Source organism: Ananas comosus, linkage group 18 (assembly GCF_001540865.1).
Source record: "Ananas comosus cultivar F153 linkage group 18, ASM154086v1, whole genome shotgun sequence".
NCBI lineage: Eukaryota > Viridiplantae > Streptophyta > Magnoliopsida > Poales > Bromeliaceae > Ananas > Ananas comosus.
In genome coordinates, this window is record NC_033638.1 from 10059315 (window position 1) to 10080804 (window position 21490).

The 21490-nt window shown below is 37.3% G+C and overlaps 3 protein-coding genes across 12 annotated transcripts; 2 read left to right on the forward strand and 1 right to left on the reverse strand.

Annotated features, from left to right (window-relative positions):
• On the forward strand, positions 2347-6910 carry LOC109724266 (protein IN2-1 homolog B-like). 8 transcript variants are annotated; one of them, XM_020253033.1, is made up of 11 exons: positions 2354-2655; positions 2810-2884; positions 2966-3026; positions 3133-3219; positions 4903-5001; positions 5082-5190; positions 5292-5368; positions 5694-5801; positions 6074-6154; positions 6289-6341; positions 6638-6910. In XM_020253033.1, the coding sequence occupies exons 1-10, from the start codon at positions 2639-2641 to the stop codon at positions 6295-6297; spliced, it is 723 nt and encodes a 240-aa protein (XP_020108622.1). In that variant the 5' UTR covers positions 2354-2638; the 3' UTR covers positions 6298-6341; positions 6638-6910. The 8 variants fall into 8 exon arrangements, with proteins under 8 accessions (XP_020108616.1, XP_020108619.1, XP_020108622.1 ...); XM_020253031.1 differs by lacking the exons at positions 2354-2655; positions 2810-2884; positions 2966-3026; positions 3133-3219 and adding exons at positions 3626-3783; positions 3919-3993; positions 4077-4137; positions 4241-4330 and having other exon boundaries at positions 6638-6890; XM_020253032.1 differs by lacking the exons at positions 2354-2655; positions 2810-2884; positions 2966-3026; positions 3133-3219 and adding exons at positions 3626-3783; positions 3919-3993; positions 4077-4137; positions 4244-4330 and having other exon boundaries at positions 6638-6885.
• Positions 7328-11040, forward strand: LOC109723691 (protein IN2-1 homolog B-like). Its single transcript, XM_020252153.1, has 10 exons — positions 7328-7489; positions 7827-7901; positions 8005-8065; positions 8445-8531; positions 9141-9239; positions 9327-9435; positions 9560-9636; positions 10014-10121; positions 10554-10634; positions 10747-11040. The coding sequence occupies exons 1-10, from the start codon at positions 7467-7469 to the stop codon at positions 10753-10755; spliced, it is 729 nt and encodes a 242-aa protein (XP_020107742.1). The 5' UTR covers positions 7328-7466; the 3' UTR covers positions 10756-11040.
• On the reverse strand, positions 11724-15963 carry LOC109723690. 3 transcript variants are annotated; one of them, XM_020252152.1, is made up of 2 exons: positions 15691-15963; positions 11724-15521 (listed from the first exon to the last, which is right to left on the reverse strand). In XM_020252152.1, exon 2 carries the CDS (start codon positions 15505-15507, stop codon positions 12046-12048), a length of 3462 nt encoding a protein of 1153 aa, XP_020107741.1. In that variant the 5' UTR covers positions 15508-15521; positions 15691-15963; the 3' UTR covers positions 11724-12045. The 3 variants fall into 3 exon arrangements, with proteins under 3 accessions (XP_020107741.1, XP_020107740.1, XP_020107739.1); XM_020252151.1 differs by having other exon boundaries at positions 11724-15529; XM_020252150.1 differs by lacking the exon at positions 15691-15963 and having other exon boundaries at positions 11724-15677.

Genomic DNA, 21490 nt, shown 5'->3' on the forward strand with positions numbered 1-21490 from the left:
GGTCGACTTTACGCGCGGATCGAGCAATAAACAGCAGCTGTTACTTATGCTATATATACTAGTTTCTTCTTGTATTGTCTTATTATACCTTCTTAAACTAGTAATGTAATAAATACTTGGTTTGGATTCCAGTGTGTTGTTGACATTATAAAATGATTCTGTATGTTAATGTTTTTTGTCCTTATAAACTTTGCTTATATTGTGGTTGATTTGGGTACAAGTACTGCTCAGTGTTGTTTGGTTGTGATGTTGATTGAATAATGTATTTCTCCATCTCCTTTTCCCTTCAAAGGAGGCTTCCAATTTGTTTGGTCAATTTAATTATTAATATAGTCCCTTCTTAAAAAAAATTGGTTCGTGATCGTGGCTTCAAAAAATTACTATTAGAATTTAATTGTAACGCTAACCAACTTTTTGGTAAAATATTAATGAACGATTAAGAGGTGAAATATTTTTTTTTGAAAAGTTAGCGTGACATCCGCTTCATTTATCGAAGAAGTGAATTAAAGAAGGGAATTAAACTATAGAAAAATGAAGAAGTGAATTAAAGAAGCGAATTAAACTATAGGGACGAATGGAGCGGGAAAAAAAAAAAAAAAAAACAGTCCCACACATTGTTCATATGCAGTTTTTTTTTTTTTTTTTTTTGAGATAGATAACACGCTACATTTAAAAATAAATTTAGCTGAAAATATAAATCAGCTAGAATTCGAATTTTAATCTTGAATATCAACCACCGAACTCTTCGTAACTTGCTATAGTTACAGTCGGTGATTCGTAAGCAGTTAATCTCTAAATAGAAGTGAATTAAGCCGATTTTGTTGGCTCCAAATAGTACAGGTTCATAGAACGATTTTTCTCTTTTTTTTTTAAAAAAAAATCCTTTGCTAACTATTTAGAACGCATGATACGGCCAATTACTTCATTTTGTCGTCACCACTGACGCATCCACGCCCAAATCCACTCCTCTTCCTGTCTCTTCCATGCAATTCGACCCACAACCTCCGTATATATATCTCACCGCTCACCTCCTTGTAATAGAAATAGTAGTAACAGAAGAGGTCAGTAAAAATGGAAACTTTACAAAATAAAGGAGAGAGAGGCGGCGGCAGCGAGTTGAGGAAGGCGGAGTCTGACGGAGCAGCCTGGCGAGAAGAGGTCCGGGCGGAGCACTGGCGCGAGCTCGGGTGGAGCTCCGGCGGCGTGAGGGCGCTCGGGTGGAACTCCGGCGGAGCTAGGCATCCTCAGAGCTCGGAGAGGGCGATGGGAGTTAGAGAAGGGAGAAAGGCGAAGGGGGAAATGGAAGTAGCTCTTGCGGGTCGGGGTGGCAGTCTTCCGGAGCGGAGGAAAAAGGCGAACCCACTATCCGCCGGGTTGCGGATGGTGCGGAGAAGAACGAACCGGCGCCCGCTTACCATTTACCAGTGGATCGGGCGACCCAGTTCTCGGGTCGGGGGGAATTTGCGAACCCAAGACCCGCCGGGTGGAGGATAGTGCAGAGAAGGCGACCCGATATCCACTTACCGGTGACAACGAGTTCATGGACCAGTGAAGCCCAACTCGAGACCCACATCCCCATCAAACTTAGCCGATTACTCATTTTATTAACTTTTGCAACTTAGCTCACTATTTCTATAATTTTTGCATTTCAGTATATGTAAAGGGGAGTATAGGGCTTTTTTTGCAAATAGCCCCCTTACAAATTTTTTTTTTTAAATTTGGCACTGTCAAAAATTTATTTGCAAAAATAGCCCTGGCCCCGCCACGCAAGCGCCACGTCAGCGCCACGCGGGCGGGGCTGGGCTGGGCCAGATGGTTAAGTTGAATACGGTGAACCATTCACCGTGTTCAATACAAAATTTTTGTATTAGACACGGTGAATCATTCACCGTGTCCAATACAAAATAGCTAAAATCGAAATATTTGTATTGGACACGGTGAACCATTCACCGTGTCCAATACAAATAATTAGACACGGTGAATGGTTCACCGTGTCTAATACAAATACCTCCAACTTAACCATTGTTGGGGTATTTGTATTGGACACGGTGAATCATTCACCGTGTCTAATACAAAAATTTTGTATTGAACACGGTGAATGGTTCCCCGTGTTCAATTTAAACATCTGGGCCTGTCCTGTCCGCATGGCGCTGACGTGGCTCTGACGTGGCAGGGGCAGGACCATTTTTGCAAATAATTTTTGGACGGGGCTAATTTTGCAAATAAAATTTGTCAGAAGGCTATTTGCAAAAAAAGCCCGGAAGTATAAGTAATAGCTGTGCAGAGTAAAATATCATTAAGGAAATGAATTAGTCTATTTTCTTCTCCAAAAGTTCGTCTCCAAACCCTTCTTCTTCTTCTCTACCACTTCTCTACTACTTCTCTTCTCTCCTCTACTTCTATCTCTATCTCCATCTCTTTACCCACTCTATTTCTGTCACTGTATCTTTCTCTTACCTTTTTTCTTACCTCGATTACATCGGAGTTGCTGGAAACCACCATCATCCCCGTCGCCATCCTCACCTCAGCGAATTCTCATCATCGGCGGTTGCGACGAGTCCGGGATATTACACTCCTCACCTTCACCCAACTCCATCAACTTAAATTTCTTTTTATTTTCTTCAATTAATTAATCTCAATGGCTGCAGCAGTTAGGTACTATCTCTTCTTCTTTACCAAAAATTGTTTTTATTTAATATTTTTTTGAGGGTTCGATGACGTTGATTCTTTTCTTTCTAAATCAATATGATTTTGATTTTATATTATATGAAAAATGTGTAATGTTTTTATTTAAATTTGTATTGTATAGCTCTGCGAAGGAGGTTCTTCCTCCTCCTCTAACCTCTGAATCAGAACCACCTAATCTCTTTGATGGAACCACCAGGTAATTTGTTATCCTCTAGTTAAAGCCTATTATTGTAAGGCTAATTTTTTCTTTTTTAACTTAATTGGTTATGCTATGAAGGTTGTACATATCTTATACATGCCCATATGCGCAGCGCACCTGGATTGCGAGGAACTATAAGGTGATTACTTGGTCTCTCAGATCATCTTAATTTGAATGTTCTAGCACTTCTTACATTTTCTGTATCTAGAATTAATCTCGAGCTCTTAATTATGTTGCTGAAGCAGGGACTGCAGGAGAAGATAAAGTTAGTTCCAATTGATCTGCAAAATAGGCCAGCATGGTACAAGGAGAAAGTTTACTCTACTAACAAGGTTTGATGCATTTTTCTTCTTCTTCTTCTTTTTTTTTCGTTATGTTATTTCCTTGACGAATTACGGACGTTAAATTAACATTCTCTTAATTGTCGAAGAAAAATAATTCACAAAAGAACCTCATGATCAACCCACAAGGTCNTTTTATCTTTTCGGAAGCTTTTTCGTTAACATTTCGTTAAATTATATACAAAAAACTTCAGATAACCATCTATATTTATCGAATATTCACTTTAGTATCTTTTAATTTTAACTTTGTCACTGATTTAAGAAAAAAAAATAATAAAATTGATAACAAAAAGAGAAAAACGAAACCACAGGGGGGCAAATTGATACGTTTTAAACCACAGGGGGGTTTTTGAAGTTTTCCCTTAATTTTGTCGTCACCACTGACGCATCCACGCCCAAATCCACTGCTCTTCCAGTCTCTTCCATACGATCCGACCCACAGCCCTCCCTATATATATATCGCACTGCTCACCCCTTCACCTTCACCCAACTCCATCAACTTAAATTTCTTTTTATTTTCTTCAATTAATTAATCTCAATGGCTGCAGCAGTTAGGTACTATCTGTTTTTTATTTAATAATTTTTTGATGATTCAATTTTGTTGATTCTTTTCTTTCTAAATCAATATGATTTTGATTTTATATTGTATGAAAAATGTGTAATGTTTGTGTTTAAATTTGTATTGTGTAGCTATGCGAAAGAGGTGCTTCCTCCTCCTCTAACCTCTGAATCAGAACCACCTCATCTCTTTGATGGAACCACCAGGTAATTTTGTTATCCTCTAGTTAAAGCCTATTATTTGTAAGGCTAATTTTCTCTTTTTTAACTTAATTGGTTATGCTATGAAGGTTGTACATATCTTATACATGCCCATATGCGCAGCGCACCTGGATTGCGAGGAACTATAAGGTGATTACTTGATCTCTCAGATCATCTTAATTTGAATGTTCTAGCACTTCTTACATATTCTGCATCTAGAATTAATCTCGAGCTCTTAATTATGTTGCTGAAGCAGGGACTGCAGGAGAAGATAAAGTTAGTTCCAATTGATCTGCTAAATAGGCCAGCATGGTACAAGGAGAAAGTTTACTCTACTAACAAGGTTTGATGCATTTTTCTTCTTCTTCTTCTTTTTTTTTCGTTATGTTATTTCCTTGACGAATTACGGACGTTAAATTAACATTCTCTTAATTGTCGAAGAAAAATAATTCACAAAAGAACCTCATGATCAACCCACAAGGTCTTAACCTTTATGCAGTTGTAAGGAAATGTGCCAATAAAGTGTCAGAACAAGAAAAATTATTAAAGCTTTACAAATTGCAAGGTAGATCAATTTGTTCCGGATTGTAACTACTTATCAATGAGTATATATGGAGCTCTAGATCTCTTACAGTTACCTTTGTTGTCTTGAATCAAGAATTGAAAAAAAAAAAATTCTGGTAATTGTTGTTTTGTGTATCATATACGAAATAATAGATTTTCTCAGGAACAAATCACGTCTAGGCCGATGCATATCATTCCTCTTTTATGTACCGAGTAGAGAAACTTAACGCGCCATCACTTTTGGTTTGCGTATAGCTAACCAGTTTTACTCTTTTCAAACTATATTTCATCGAAAAGAACTCACATTTATCTGAGGAATATGCCTCACTAGTACACTTTTTTTTCGAGCAGGTACCTTCCTTGGAGCACAATAATGAGGTCAAAGGAGAGAGTCTGGATTTGATCAAGTATATCGATAGCCATTTCGAAGGCCCTAAATTGCTCCCTGATGTGAGAGAAATAGTCGAAATGAAGCTCGTGTGTTACCGTTATTTTCCACTTCGTAACTTAATTTTCCAAAACATTTGCAGGATCCTGAAAAGCGGCAATTTGCTGAGGAACTGCTGTCTTATACTGATACATTCAACAAAGAAGTATTCACAGCATCACGCTCTGAGGGAGAAGTCGATGACAAAGTTGGTGAGAGCCTTACTGTAACTGATTTAGGTACTCGCGCAGATCAAAAGAATGAGGTTTGGTGTGTTACATACTGATTTTATATATGTGGCGTTCTTCTTCAGCTCCTGAATGGGACAAAATAGAAGATGCCCTTTCGAAATTCGATGATGGTCCTTTTTTCCTTGGCCAATTTAGCCTGGTAAGCTAATAATTAGTGACTTCTTTGTTTTTCACTCGCTTTCAATTGTTCTCGTGGTTAAAATGGCTGATGTATTTGTAATTTATTCTCACTTACATGGATTAACTAAACCAATTTGGATTACGTGAATGGCTAATTTAAGTAAACTCGAGTAATTAGAATGGCTGGTTTGTTTCTGATATGAGATGATTCAACTGATCAATGTTTTCAAGCATGTAGAGAATCAGGAATGTAATTTCTTTCGCCTTATAATTATCGAAAACTTTATCAGTTCTTTTCATGGATTTACGTTCTGTAATTTTCTTTTTTTTATTGCAAATATCAGGTGGATATAGCATACGCTCCGTTTATTGAAAGGTTCCAGCTTTTCCTTGCGGAGGCAAAGAACTATGACATCACCAAAGGCAGGCCAAAGCTAAAATTATGGATTGAGGTAACTCGAAACAAAAAAGTATGAGAATGCAGTGCTTATATATTTGAATTGTGTGATATTCCCTTCTCTCTCTCTCTCTCCTTTTCTGTGCTTGAGACAATTAGTTCGAACAACGTCTTATATTTATTTGCACTTGTATCTAGTGGAATCATATTCATCTAATAAGTTTTTTGACATTTTGATGTACTGTAATGTTCCTTTTTCTCCTCCTCTCAAAAATATCAATTCAATTGTTAGTTCATTATTTTAACTCCAATGTAATGTTGTCTTAGGAGTTGAACAAGATTGATGCCTACACGCAAACGAAACGAGACCCTCAAGAACTACTTGCTCATGCTAAGAAGCTGGGTTTGGTGAGATCCTTGTGCATGGCTAATCCTTCTTTTTCTATTTTGTGTATCAAAAAATGCACCTAAACTCAGGTTGTGTATTAACATGATGTGGTTGCATTACCTTTTCTTTTGCTCTGGTGTTTATTTTTCTCCAGATTGCGTGAAGACTCCTCTCTCTCTTTCTCAGAATACTCTTTGGTTTCTGCAGGTTAATTAGAAGCTAAACTTTACCTTTCTTCTTTCATATCCAGTTTTGCTATCATTAACACCTCCATGAACTCGCAAGCGGAAGCTGCGATCCAAAACTCTTCTTAGTATTTCTGACAAAATCCCGTAATCTTAATTTGGGAAGAAGTGGAAGATGTAAAAAATGGATAATATTTTCTCTCAAATTTTGTTTTCTGATTAGTTATTACCAGATCACTTGCTCTGTGATGAATTCTGTCATGTATATGATCGAAAAATTTTGCTTAATTACTGATTAATCAGTGCTGATGAATGCAGATATCGCGCATATGATTACGAATAAAGCGACAGTCACTGTTAGTCCTTGATTCTGCCCTGATTCGGTCGACTTTACGCGCGGATCAAGCAATAAACAGCAGCTGTTACTTATGCTATATATACTAGTTTCTTCTTGTATTGTCTTATTATACCTTCTTAAACTAGTAATGTAATAAATACTTGGTTTGGATTCCAGTGTGTTGTTGACATTATAAAATGATTCTCTATGTTAATGTTTTTTGTCCTTATAAAATTTGCTAATATTGTGGTTGATTTGGGTACAAGTACTGCTCAGTGTTGTTTGGTTGTGATGTGGATTGAATAATGTATTTCTCCATCTCCTTTTCCCTTCAAAGGAGGTTTCCAATTTCTTTGGTCAATTTAATTATTAATACAGTACCTTCTAAAAAAAAAAATTGGTTCGTGATCGTGGCTTAAAAAAATTTCTATTAGAATTTCATTGTCACACTAACCAACTTTTTGGTAAAATATTAATGAATGATTAAGAGATGAAATATTTATTTACTTTTTTGATAAAAATTACTAAAGCTAACGAAAAATAAATAAAATTAAAAAAATGTTAGTTGAGAAATTTAAATCTGAAAAAAAAATAAAGGTGTTGGATTTTCACTCTCTATAGTCCGTACATTTCACTTACCAACAATAAAAAATAATAATAATAATTAGCCCATTTCAAAAAGCTATATACATGAGGGGTCTACATACATTCATGCTAAGCAGTATCCTCACCAACTCTCTCCTCTCTCCCTTCGTTACTCTCAACTCTTCCACTCTAACAAGAATCTAATCGAACTCTGTGTTTAAATCCATGTTGACCCCTGCAAGTTTTAGGTAATCTCTCTCAGATCCTTCATACTAATTGTGAGAAATTTTGATTTTTTTTTTTTTTGAGTAAACAGGGATATACCTATTTGTGATGGAATAAAGGTAGAGAAATTTTGATATTTATCTACGTTTTTTTGTCGTTGAGCAACCCATTAAATCCCAAAAAAAGTCCGCAAAAAAAAAAAACTTCTTTTTGACCGATTTTTTTGTGAAAAAAGTTTCAATTTTGAGATTTGGGTTTCGCGGTTACAAATTTCTCGTAATCATTTTGTTGAACTAATCGAGTTCATAAGGTTTATAATTATTCTTTTTTTTGGGTGATATTGTGATTTTGTTGGTGTAGTTTTGCGAAGGAGGTTCTCCCCCCTTCTTTGGATTCTGCATCTGAGCCACCTAATCTCTTTGATGGGACTACCAGGTACTTAGTTTAATTATACTTGTTATTATTTTTTCTCTTTAACTTTTCCTTTTTTATAATTAATTTCTAAGCTTTAATCTTTGTTTTGGGTTGATTTTTATAGGTTGTACATAGCCTATGTGTGCCCATATGCCCAACGTACCTGGATTGCTAGAAACTATAAGGTAGTATTTACTATTCACCTTTATTTCCTCTCAGCATTTTGCAATTTTATTGACATTTTCATGAAGTTTTGATTTTCTCTTTTTTTTTTTATTTGTGTTGTTTTACTAATTTGAGTTAAGGATTCGTTTAAATTAACTGCAGTTCTTAACAGTTAATGAAATCCACCATTAGCTGGAAAAGTGTCTACACAGAATCACCGGAAAACTCTACATAATTGACGAAAATAACACAAAAAAATCAATAGTTGAGGCCTAAGGGGAATGCTAATCCAAAGAAAAATAGTTAAAAATGGCGTATAGTGGAAGGGTGGGTCTTAGCAAGCTTTTATCTTTCTTGTTGTAAATTAGCTGTTCTTACCAATGCTTTCTCGAGAAGCAGGGATTGCAGGAAAAGATCAAATTGGTTCCCCTTATTTTGGAAGACAGGCCAGTGTGGTACAAGGAAAAGGTCCACCCTGCAAACAAGGTTCGGTGCCATAAATTAGTATGATCGATTTCTGATACCAGTCGCGTACACTCTTATCTCAGAATCTTCTTTGCAGCATAGGTTGCACCATATGATATTTTCATGTTGCATATAATAAATGATGATGCATTATTGCGGTAATGACATTTCCGACAGTTATTTTCCTGTCCAAACTCGGTAAACAAAGGATTATTAGAAATGATTGAGGTTGAAAAACATTGGTACTTGCAATATAATCCTGTGATCAAAGCATAACTCAGTGCCCATGGTTTAAAGATGATCAGAAAGCATCATATACTAAGTTGTATTCTACGGAAAATTTAAAGATATTAAGATTCTATGACATATCTTAGAGATATCAGATTATCAGTTTGCATAACCCATGTCAATAACAACATTACATATTAGTATTATGTGGTGAAGTGATCAACCTTGGCTGTAGTTCTAAAGGTCATATGCTTCAGTGAAATATATCTCCTATTAATGCACATTTCATTTAGTGTGATATAGCTACCTGCATGGTCATCTTTATTTCTTAAGTAGTTCATCACACCTAATTTTTACAGATTCTCTTGAATTATACTACAGCTTACGATATTTTTCCAACAGGTTCCTGCTCTAGAACATAAGAATGAAGTCAGAGGAGAAAGTCTGGATTTGGTAAAATATATAGATGCTAATTTCGAAGGCCCCGCACTGCTTCCAGATGTAAGAGATGAACAATTTTCGTCTTATTATAATTGCGTATGTTTTTTTTACAAGTTATCTGATATGTGACTTGCTGATATACTGTAGGAACCCGCAAAGCGACAGCTTGCAGAGGAGCTGCTCACATACAGTGATGCGTTCAACCACGTTATGTACAGCGCATTGCCTCAGAAGGGAGATGTGGATGCTTCAGTTGGTAAGGAGGAGCTCTTTATTTTACTCTGCAAGAAAGAAACGCTCTTGACTCTCCAAATTAACCTTTCAAATCGGCACAAAACTGTTCCTGTTGAACTCTATCACTTCTTTTGTCTCTTTGGTAGATGCCGCCTTTGACAAACTGGAAGACGCCCTTTCACAGTTCGCTGATGGTCCCTTTTTCCTTGGACAGTTCAGTCTTGTATGTACTTAGCTTCTCTAGTACCATGTATAACCTTCTTCTGATGATTTTGGATGATATGAGCTCATTTCATCACCGCAAAATACTTGAATTTATGTATTTAATATGATTTTGGTAGTTTTTCAGGAGTAAGTTCTAAACTTCATAATAGCTGTTTTGCTATATGAATTTAATAAGCAGAAACTGTAGTTAAGCCCGAATTCACAAATTTGTTCTTAGTGGTAAAGATTGTACATCTCAATTACATTTTCCAGTGTTATGTTTGTATTCAGAAGTTAAATGAAATTGTTGTTACCCCAGGAATACTTACAGAGTGACGAGAAATCGAAATTTACAATGCTTTAATTTCTTATTACTGACAAAGATATTTTTGTCAGGTGGATATTGCGTATGCTCCCTTTGTTGAAAGGTTTCAGACTTTCTTTTCTGACGTTAAAAACTATGACATCACAAAAGGCAGGCCCAAGCTGTTGCTATGGATTGAGGTACATTTAACATAGTATGATCAATATAATTCCTATGTTAATGCATCAATACACTCTATTTATGCATTCTGTGTTGCATTATTGATTCTAATGTGATGCTGCGGTACGATCTGATCTTCCAAAGTTTATTAAAGTAAAAGCTCATGCAATTTGGGAGGAAACCTTTGAGACATTTGTACATATAGACCATGTAAATGGCAACTTTTGGTTTAGGAAATTCATTTTCAATTTTCAAGGCATAGAGCTCACAAAGAGACAAAAGAAGGCCAATTCTTATACAAATCCATTTTTTACATTCAACGTATAAATATCATATGTATGTTGCAGAAATAAATGATAACATTTTGTTTCAAACAACCTACTAGTGAGAACTTATATTAGCATCCCCACATTGCTGATTTTAAGATAAATGCCTTGTTGTTCTTCTTTTAGGAGTTGAACAAGGTTGATGCCTACAAGCAAACCAGGGGTGATCCTCAGGCGCTTCTTGCTAGGACGAAGAAGAGGTTTGGGGTAAGAATCTTATTATAATACTTTAGTTTCATTACTTCTTTATTCATCTATATAAAATATTACTAAGACTTGTCTCCTTTCTCAGCACTGAAATTTATTCCTCCTCTTGCAGATTGAATGAAATCTCCTCCTTTCTGTGGTGTATCGAAGTAGTTTTCTCTATCGCAACTTAATAATGTTATGTCCAGTTGCCCCAAACTTTGTTAATGGCGACTGTAAAATGAGAATAAACTTGATGCAGATGTTAAATGTACCCTCTTAATTTGGCTATGATTTGCTTGCTATTAATGAGGTGACCGAAGCAGCGGTTGTTGAAGCTCGTGCTTTTCATTTTGTCACACTGAAATAAATCTGATGTGTGCTGAAAAACTTACTATTAATGCAGTGTCAGTATTTGGGAAGAAAATTACAGAAGAAAGCAAATAGTATGCATGGAAGTCTCTTTCTTGATTAGTTAGGGTAAACTCATCAAAAACTAAAAGATTTGGGTAGCAACAGAAACTTATAAACACCATGTTGCCCAAAACTAAAATTGAATTACCCAATTTCAGAGGTTTTTACGTATGCTACTGCTGTTTTTGTGCTTGTTGTGTATGTCCTGCGATGCAGCAAATTGCAGTCCCTTCTTAAAGGAAAATGTATGTATAATTTTGTGAACAAAGAGTTTTGTAAAGCAAGAATATCCTGCCGATCAAACAGATGCCTTTTTGTTTGAAAGAACCATCTGTTGAAAAACGACCATAATTTAGAGGCTTGGGATGCATGTTTGGGCTTGGAATGCATGTCCCAAACGCCAATTCAAGTCACAAGTAGGGCACTATAAATGCATGTTCACTCTTGCAGATAAAAAAACATTGTCTCTATATTACCTTTATATACATGTCACCTAAGAGAGAAAAACTATGAAACTAAGCATCCTATATCAGAAACTGAGCAGCTTTTGTACATGTCCAAGAAAAGAAAATGTAAGAAATTGAAGCTTTACTGCATTTAATACATTTTTGCCTTGGGATTCTGTAAAACCACGATTTCATTGTCTCATATGCGAGAATTTAGCTAGTACAGGAACTAACCAGATATCAGAAGACATTGAAGCAGCATGTAACTCGTATATAACTTATATATACAGTTTATCAGACATCATGCACAGGTTAGAATTGCAGCATCAAAGATGCCCATAACATTTACTAACTGCTTTGTCCAAATTAACTGCGAAAGATGAATTATATACAGAACAAAGCAAAAGGAGGATTGTAGAAGCAATATAATTAGCATTACTACGAATAGACCGATCTTCTATACCTGAAAAGCGGAAGATATTTGAAACATTCAGTGATATTCTTCAACTATAACTGAAACTGGAGCTCCCAAATAAACAGGAAAATTAATAAAAGAAAAAGAAACAGAAACTTCACAGTAAGCTTGCTCCTGGGAGGCCAATCGGCCTCCCCCTGCTAAATGCCTCATCATCAAAATCTTCAGTGGTGGAATTTTCTTGGCATACCATGTTATTTTCCTTTAAGGGATTAAACTGAAGAGCCTCCCAAGTTGTCGAAGAATTCACGTTCTCCGCGTCTGTCCTCATGTTATTATAAATAATTTCAGAATTTTCCTCACCTTTAACAGCTGGTAGATCGACATTACCATCCGCATCACCATCATTAACTGTCCCAACATCCGAATTTTCCGTAACATCTTTTCTTTGCCTTTTCCACTTTTTAGTAGACGAAGTACCATCATCCTCAAAATCTTCTTCCTCTCTGTCTTTATGCAAATAAACCCATAATTTTCTTTCCGAGTCAAACTGTACACAAGGGTCGCGCTCATAATGCAACCGGTCTAAAGCCCCACTAACGACTTGATTCACTTGAGCATCTGTCACATCTTCGACAATATATTGTGAATCCCTTATCAGTGTACAAACATCCGCTCTTGTTCCAATACTCCCCGGCAACCGTGCAGCAGCATCTCGTACAAGACACAGGATAGTGACATGCGGCGGGCGGTCAGGCTTAAGCATGAAATGATCCCGAGCTTTCGAGGTAGGCTTACCACCTCCCCTTCTTAGCGGAGCAACAATAGATTTTCTCCCATCGGCAGCAGTGTAAGAGAATGCCCTATCTGGAACCGAGTATCTTAACAGCTCCTCCCTTCGAAAATATGCCCTAATTTCATCCGAGCTAGGGCTAATAGTATTCAGGCTTTTCTGGGCTCTAAGATCTTTGAACCTTTCCTTCTCATCCAAGTTTGAAAGCATTGAAGCGGGAGGGGGGGGCAGGCTTCCTATTTGCCGAAGGGTCTCTTGGCCACTTTTCAGCCAATTAGCAAATGCATCAACCAACTTTACAAGCACCTTGTAAGGCATGCCCCATGTGTCAGGAGAAGTTTCCTCTTCATTATCAGATGAACTAGGAGTAAGCGGACCGATCCATGACCAACTCTTATTTGACTTCTCGTACTGAACAAGTGGCCTCCACCCCTTTGCTGCTAAAGGTGCAGTCTTGGACGACAATATTCTTAACACTCCTCGCACCAGATCCTGAAGTGGCTCCTGTGTTTCAAGGATACAGGGATCACCTGGGTTGGACCGAACTCGATTCACAATCTCCAGAACCGTGAGAGAGGGTAAATCCTTCTGCTCATCTGTCTGAGTAGTCATTGCCTTTCGCACAGCTGAAAGGAGATGAATTATGGAGAATGAAAAACCACTATGGATCGTAGGGGTGATCAGAGTAAATTCCTTCTTTTGTGGCTTCTCCGGTTCAATATCAGCTGTGCTCTTTTCTGGAATGATTTGATCAGGTCCTACCACTGTCACAAAATCAGCTGCAGCATCTGCTTTCTTCTTCCCCTTCTTCTTCGTGACAATGGCATCATCGGGCTGCTGCTTTTGATTAGATTGTGCGTTGAAAGTTTCATCTCCCTCTTCCAGCTGTATAGCATCCACCTTTCCTTTTCCCTTCTTAGACACAGATTTTCGCGCTAATAAGGACGGTTCACTCACTTGAGCATCGGAGACTTGGGTTTTGTATGCTGATCTTTTCATCATCATTTCAGATTCATCCAATTTTTCCTCCTTTTCATCTAACATGGATGTGCCATAATTAGGAAGGTAGTTCACTGGCTGCATATGATGATCAAGATCAACTGCCAACCCTTTCCGCTTTCTCTCGCCATTAAAGGTGTTCGTTAGCAGTGATTGCATCTTTTCATCAAGCTGGGGCACCTGGCTTTTTTTAATCAACTTGACATCATCCAAGAAACTGGGGTCGCTAGTTTTACCTTTATTTTTCCCTTTTATTGGATATGGTAAAATATCGGCCTTACTCTTCCTACCAGTATTCACATGCTTGCTAGCCTTTGTGGAATCATAAATTGGTTTAACAACTCCATAGTGACGAGACTCTATCTCTGCTAAGGAATTCCAATCTCCACAATTCTCAGCTTGTTCTGATGAATCAGATTCTGTTTCTTCGCTGTATTCCAAACCCATGCCATCATACTTTGAAAATTTATCTCCAACCTTTCTTTGCGTCATTTTTGCTGTGTGATCCATCTGCATTGGAAGAAAACTCCTATATGATTCAACTTTTGGGTCATAAACAACTCTCGTTTTGACACCATTATACTCATCTTCAATCTTCCCCTTCTTGCTTCTGACACTCCACTCATTGGATTTAACACTGCGGTCTAAAGACACAGCATCTTCAAGCCTAGTCTTATGGGGCATAAGACGATTCTGGCCTTCTACACTCGGAAAAGCCCAGTTCGTAACTGAGTACCTAGTGTTTTTCGAAGGATCGAAAGAATGAGGATCATAAGAGGCTATAGTGACGGCCTGATCACCACTCCTACCATTAACTTTATAATAAGGTTCCACTTCTTCCTCTTCATACATGCCCCTCTGGTATTTCCTCACTAATTCCTGTTTCTTTCCTGTCTTCAAGCCTGCCCTAATTTCCGTACTCTCTCGAGTTGTGTCCCAACTTCTTTGCATGCCTATAGTTTTAGTCAGAGGATAAATTGGTGCAGAAACCCTCAGCACCCCTTTCTTGTTCTCTTTCCCAAACTTCACCTTCTCTGAAGCAATTCTATCGTAAGAAGGCTTAAATCTCTTTGTCTTGATCGGTTTCGGCTGGAAACGATCGACCGAGTCGTCACTCTCCAGTTCCGACTCCCCATGCCCATCCCTTTCATAACCCAAAGCTCTCTGCTTTCTCAGTATATTCAGCAACTGAAGCCTCTCTTGTATACCATAACCCTCACAGTTCTTCCAGGCATCTCTGATCTGAATAAGACTCCCCACCATGGAATTCTGATATTTGCGGAGATGACAATAATGGCGGCGCCTCTGGAAGAAATTTAAACCCCCGCGATAAAGCACCATCCGCGGGTCACAGAGCCCACCCTTGAGCCGTTCGAAGAGAGTAATGAGAGGGCTTCTGAAGTGGAAGTTCTTACCGGAGAAGAGCTCGTGGAGAGTGAGGGCGAAGGTCTCCTGGTCCATGTCAGGGAGGTTGGCGGAGAGGGCGAAGCGCTCCTCCTCGGTTAGGGTTTCGTTCCAGGTGTCGAGGGAGAGGACAGAGCCGAGGTCGGGGAGGTCGTAGAGCTCGAGCGGTATGCTGCAGCTCTGGTTCCCGACCTGGCACAGCTCGGTCATGGCGTCGCCGAGCTCGGAGAGGTCCAACTCGTCCGATTCCATCCCCGAGTCGAGATCCGACCAGTCGTCCGACCCGGAGGAATCCTCCTCCTGCTCCTCGTCCGACACCGTCCGGAGAGCCTCGTCGTCATCCTCGGTGCTCGATGAGGCCGTCCCCGGCGAGGTGTCTTCCCCCGATCTCGAAACCCTAAAGTTGTTCTTCACAATCGCCATTGATCCTACTCCTCCTACACCACTAAGAACAGTTGTAAACATCGCTAAGACGAGAAACCAAAGCAAATCGAAAGGGCACAAGGATCCAAAAAAATTTAAAAAAAAATACAAAACCCTAGAGATCGGATCAGGGAGGGAGAAGAAGAAGAGAAAAGGGATCGAGAGAGTTGGGAGGGCTTTTACCCGAGGAGGAGGAGAGAGGAGCCGCGACCCCGAGGAGAGAGAAGGAGAGAGGCGAGGGAGGGCGAAGAGAGAATCGTGAGCTCGGATCGGGAAATTAGGGTTTGTAGGGAACCCTAGATGGGGGAAGAGAGGAGGCAATTATAGAGGAGGAGGCGAAGAAGACGACGACGACGTGGACGCGTGTGGTGCGTCCGATGGGGAGTGAGAGAAAGCTTCCCCATAGAGAGAGAGTGTGTGTGAGAGAAAGATAGAAGAGAGAGAGAGAGAGAGAGAGAGAGAGAAAGAGAGAGAGGAAGAGAGGTAGTGGGAGGGCGACCCAACACGAAAAACAGATAGAGTTACGGATCGTAAAATTTCGTACCGGTATCGGGTTACATGGGTTTTAACTGGGCGGGTTGTTAAATGATCCTGGCCGTTGGATTCATTGGCGGTTGTTTGGTGACCGTAGATTCGTATCGGCAACGGGATTTTGCTTGGAATTTCTCACCGTTTTGGGCCTACTTGCCTGGGCCCGTGGGCCTTTGATCGATACAAGTTTCGAGTGGGCTAAGAAACGATCATGGGCCACATCGGCCCAGGACTTCTTAGTAAGGATGATTCGGGCTGAGTCGCGAGCCCAAGGTTGAACCCGAATTCCCCAGTGTCAGGTATTCGGATCGGCCCAAATTGTGAAGTCGTCGCAGTTCGGCGTGTCGCCGCCGATTTTATCAATGCAAATGAAGTCGGCGCCGACTTTTGGTATCTTATTTAAGATAGAATATTTGGCAGGACTTATTCCCCCCTGTAAAATGAAGAAGAATAAAATGCTAATTTTTTAGGCTCAAATATAGAAATTCAATTTGGATGATTTCTTTAGAGAGAAATTACGGAAGGAGTTTAATATAATGTTTTATTGAAGAATATTTTGTAGACACCTTTATCAAACAATTCCATGTACTATATTTTATAGCAGAACCAAATAAGCATTACACAAAAAAGATAAACATGCCATTTAATATGAACAGTATTAATTGAAGCTTCCAAATGTAACATTGTGGATTATCTAATTCCATTGTCCTCAGTCGTCACTACATCCTATGCAATCAATTCAATTTACGACGCCATTACTGCAAGGAACCAAATAAAAATTCTGCAAATGTAGGGAATGTGTAGATGAATATATAAGAGATGCGTTGGAACTCTTTAAAATCCAATTCTTTTGCTGTGTTCCGAGCATATCTGAGTCTGACCCATATTGCTCATGCCTGTATACCCAACCAAATTAAACCAGGAAAGACATCTTCAATTAACTTCATCTCCTAGCTGTTACATGCTGTCGCGATGTCGCTCCCTTCAATATATGCGAGTGTTGAATATAAATATTAAAAATACGGTTCTTTTGTGTTTTAAACTGTTGAACAATAGTAGTTAATTATTTTACATAATTTAATATAATACTAAAAAAGGATGTTTTGTATATGAGTCCTATTTGGTTCCTAGCTAGCTAGTGTTAATTAATTATCTTTCATTTAATTTAAGTCCACGTCTTCGGTAAGAGGAGATTTAATAAAAAATATTTTTTAAAGATTTAAATTAAAACAACCACCAAATAAATATTGTTTCTATTTAATTTTTAACGCAGGATGGAGAAGTTTGATTAAAATTGTTACTTTTACTTTGAATATCCATTAGAGAGAAACTTCCTCGCTTTGTTCGAACAATAATTAAGCTTCAATAAAGATTTAATTTGATTGCCCATTCACTGTATTTATAAAGCAGAAATTAATTAATTAATTAGCCCTTTCTTAATTACTCGCCGTTACGAAACTCCAACTTCTACGTATCGTTACATAGCTACATACTCCGATTAAATATAATAAGCAAGTATTAATTTCGAGGTACTACCAACACTATACATGTCTCTGAACATACCGTCTTGTCACACAATTTTTAAAGCAATCTAGCTTCTGGTAATTGATAAGAATGGTCCGTGAGGGGGTTGCTTTTCGAGGTAATGAGGTGGTGCTTTCCCATTACTTACTGCAATCTCATTAACTCCATGCATTCTCTCTCTCTCTCTCTCTCTCTCTTTGTATTTGCTTATTAATTTATAACTTGGAGCATGTGTTAATGCATATATGTGTTTTCAATACGAGAGAGAGAGAGAGAGAGAGAGAGAGAGAGAGAGAGAGAGGTGATAGCACTTGGAATGTTATCGGTAAAGACAAAAAGATTTTGGAGGAGACTTTGCAGCAGCAGCTACGCAGTGAGCAGCAAAGGAGAAACAACAGGAGAGGATGAGTTGGTTGTTGACCCCTAGCTAGGTAAGGAGAAATTTTACCTATACCTGGTCCACTGCAAAATTTTAATTATTGCTAGTTTATTTATAAGATTTGTTGGATTTGATCGAATTAATCAACTCAGCAAATAGTAACTGGTATTAGAATCAATTTTGCTAACAGCAACAGTCTTTTGCAAAAATGGTGGTTTCTAACATGTAATTCTTTAGATGCTACATAGTTTATCCAAAATTTTTGTTAAAATTATGGCCGAATTATTTACTATGAGATCATTCGTTTTGATATTATGGTATGCGACTATGCGGTTAATCTCATATGTCTCGACTTGGATCCTTATCTCTACTATTAAAGACTTTTCATGAATTATTATTTTTATATTAGATTGATTTTATGGTTTACAGATCCAGAATCTTTTTTTTTAGAGAGAAAGGTAGCACGCTACCCGCTTCGTTTATTTCATTTAGAAATAAACTTAGCTGGAAATGTGAATCAACTAGGATTCAAACTTGAATCTCGGATACAAACCATCACTTGCTCTAGGGACGGTTGGTAACAGATTCAGAATCTTCCGCTCACATATTTAGTTATATGTAGTTTAGAAGATCAGTCAATGCATGGTGTACAAGGTCTGTGGAATAATTTCTCCTAGATGAAGAGAGAGAGAGAGAGAGAGAGAGAGAGGTGGCGTGAGGGAGAGGAGAATGAGATGATTTAAGAGATGATGGTGGCCTGGGGCAGGGGACAGGTCACATCAGATCAACTGGGATACTTTCGTACTCATCGATCATCTCTGTAGCTTTATTTCCCTCTGATACGTACCAACGTCGACGTTGCCTCTGTGCTTTGTTGCAATATTATTGCGTTTGTGTTGTTTAATTTTATATATATATATATATATATATATATATCTCTCTTCTGGGTAAGGATCTAAACGACCTTTCCTCTGGCACCACTTCTCTCTTTTCTCTTCAACTATGCATGCATGCATGCAGCGAGAACTAGGGCGCTGTGTCTCTGCATGGCTGACGTAAGCCCACCCAAATTTGATCACATTCCAATAAAAAATGCTATTTTTTAATTTGCACCCATCATTATGGGTGCTTATATTACACCCACACCATCAAGGTTTTGTACCATCTTTTTTAGGTTTGTGCTACTAAAATCGATAAGCTTAGTGTAAAATAATTGGCTTAATTTCGAATAAAAATGGTGTAAATTTTACACCTTTTTTCACTGTACATATGGTATTAAAATATGTAAATTTCTTTCAAAGGTACAAGACTCGTATTTTCTTTTTTTTTTTTTGAGGGGGATATATATATATATATATATATAAAAGCTTTAAAAGAGCCTCTACAGTTATTGTGAGCTTCCTCATACAATTAATTCCTGCCATTTAATTACTAGCTACACCATATGCATGAATAGAGAAAAGGAAGATAGGACGCAGATTTTCCATTGCCTAGACAAAGGGAGCTATTCATAATAAATACATTATTAACAACTCCTATACATAGAGGGGCAAAATGAATGAGAACAAGAGAATCAATGCTAATTCACGTGGATCTCTTTATCCATGTGGGTAAGGATTTACGTTTGATAGGTATACTAGGATTGATCCAGCAAAGCTGCATAAAAGGCAAAAAAAAAAAAAGAAAAAAGTCATGCAATAACTAAGATCATTATAGCTATTCATTGTCTACTTATTAGTACTGCAGCAAGAAGTATTAATTAACTGCTGCAAAGAGTTATTGCATGCACCATTAAATCGATATCATTAATATTTAATATCTTATTATTATTTTGTACAGATAAAGTTTCCAATAATACAGTTCTCACCGGCTAGATTTTTGTTTTCAGAATTGGGCATAGCACCACTCAATGTTTATATATCTCACCAAAAATAATGCAAATTTAGCAGGAGATATATATAGCAATTAGACGAGAAATATTATAGTGTATAGAGAGAGAGACAGTAAGCTACCGGTTTCATTTATTATTTTTAAAAAAATAAACTTAACTAAAAATATGAAGCCACTAAACTTCGAGCTTGGAGCCTCAGATATGAATTACGAAGCTATTTACCATTTGCGTGAGGACAACGCGTGAATGTTATAAATATTAATATGCATCAATTCATAACGTGAATGCAAGTACAAAAAATAGGAAAAATGTAAATTGCTAATACTTTTGCAAGTCTCTATTAGTAGTCATCTATTTCAATCCGCATAATTTATTGCTGAAATTAAATATGTTGAAATTGAAGTATATGAAAAATAATATATATCCTTGGTAAATTCTAATGGGTAATCCCTCATATATATTGGGTCAACTCTTTTTTTTTGTACGTCCGGTCAAATCACATGCATAAGTTATCCCGAGAGGTGGAGAGGGTGTGAAAGTACGTTGTCGGGAGGTAATATACTGCATGGGGGTTCACACTTTAAGTCAAATTTTCTGTCCATGTACTGGCTTTTTTCTACGTAGTAATTAAGAGCATTTGGAGTGAGTCAGAGTAGCCCACCTCTGTCTTTTTCGATCCTTGCTTTTTTTTTTTTTTACCCTTGCTTTTTTATCCTGCACCCTTTGTTTCATGTAACGTAACATTTGGAAGGAGGAAGAAATTTGGTAAGAAACAAAAGTTACATATAGAGGTAATTAATTAGGAAACAACACATGCTATATAATAAGTAAGGATAGTTATGTTGATATATAATAATTAAGAAAGTGGATTAGAATATATATATATATATATATATATATATATATAGTCAGGTTGCGTAGTATCGGTAAAACAGAGTCCTCGTATAATATATTCTATTAGAAATATTTAGAAATTTAATTTTATATTTTTTCAACATCATATGACTAGTGATCGAAATGTCTAAAAATTGATAATTTCAATGACAGATGATGTGATGCATTTATAAGTTTAACAATATTGAACAACTTAAATCCAATGAAATTTTGATCGAATTTTCTTTTCACTATTAAGTGTGAAATTAATACATCTGATTTAAACTTTGTTTTCAATCTTTTACTTTGAGATTATCGTTTTATAGGTAAATAATGTCAAAATTTTGTGAAACTTTGCATACAACTACTTTCAATAGCATAAATCATGTATAAAAAAATCGATTTATGATTCGGATGTTTTATTATCGAAAACAACAAAATAGTATAGAGGGCTCCGTGCTATTAATGGTATTCTAGCCTGCTTCGATATATATATATATATATATATATCATAAAATACCAAATATAAGACTATTTAGAATGAAGCAAGCTTAGAATTGGATCTCATGTCATATTACTTGGAAGGTTGATCAATTTGGATAGAAAATGGGCCAAAAATATTCTCAACAGTTAACTCAATTATATAAAGTCTAGATTTTTTTTTTTTTTAAAGAGCATTAATGAATGTATTTAAAGTTGAGATCTAATTGTCCATGAGGGGACAAAATCCTCCTTTTTCACACATAGCCAGTCCGGTAGTGATGTGTGACTAGACAATTAGCACA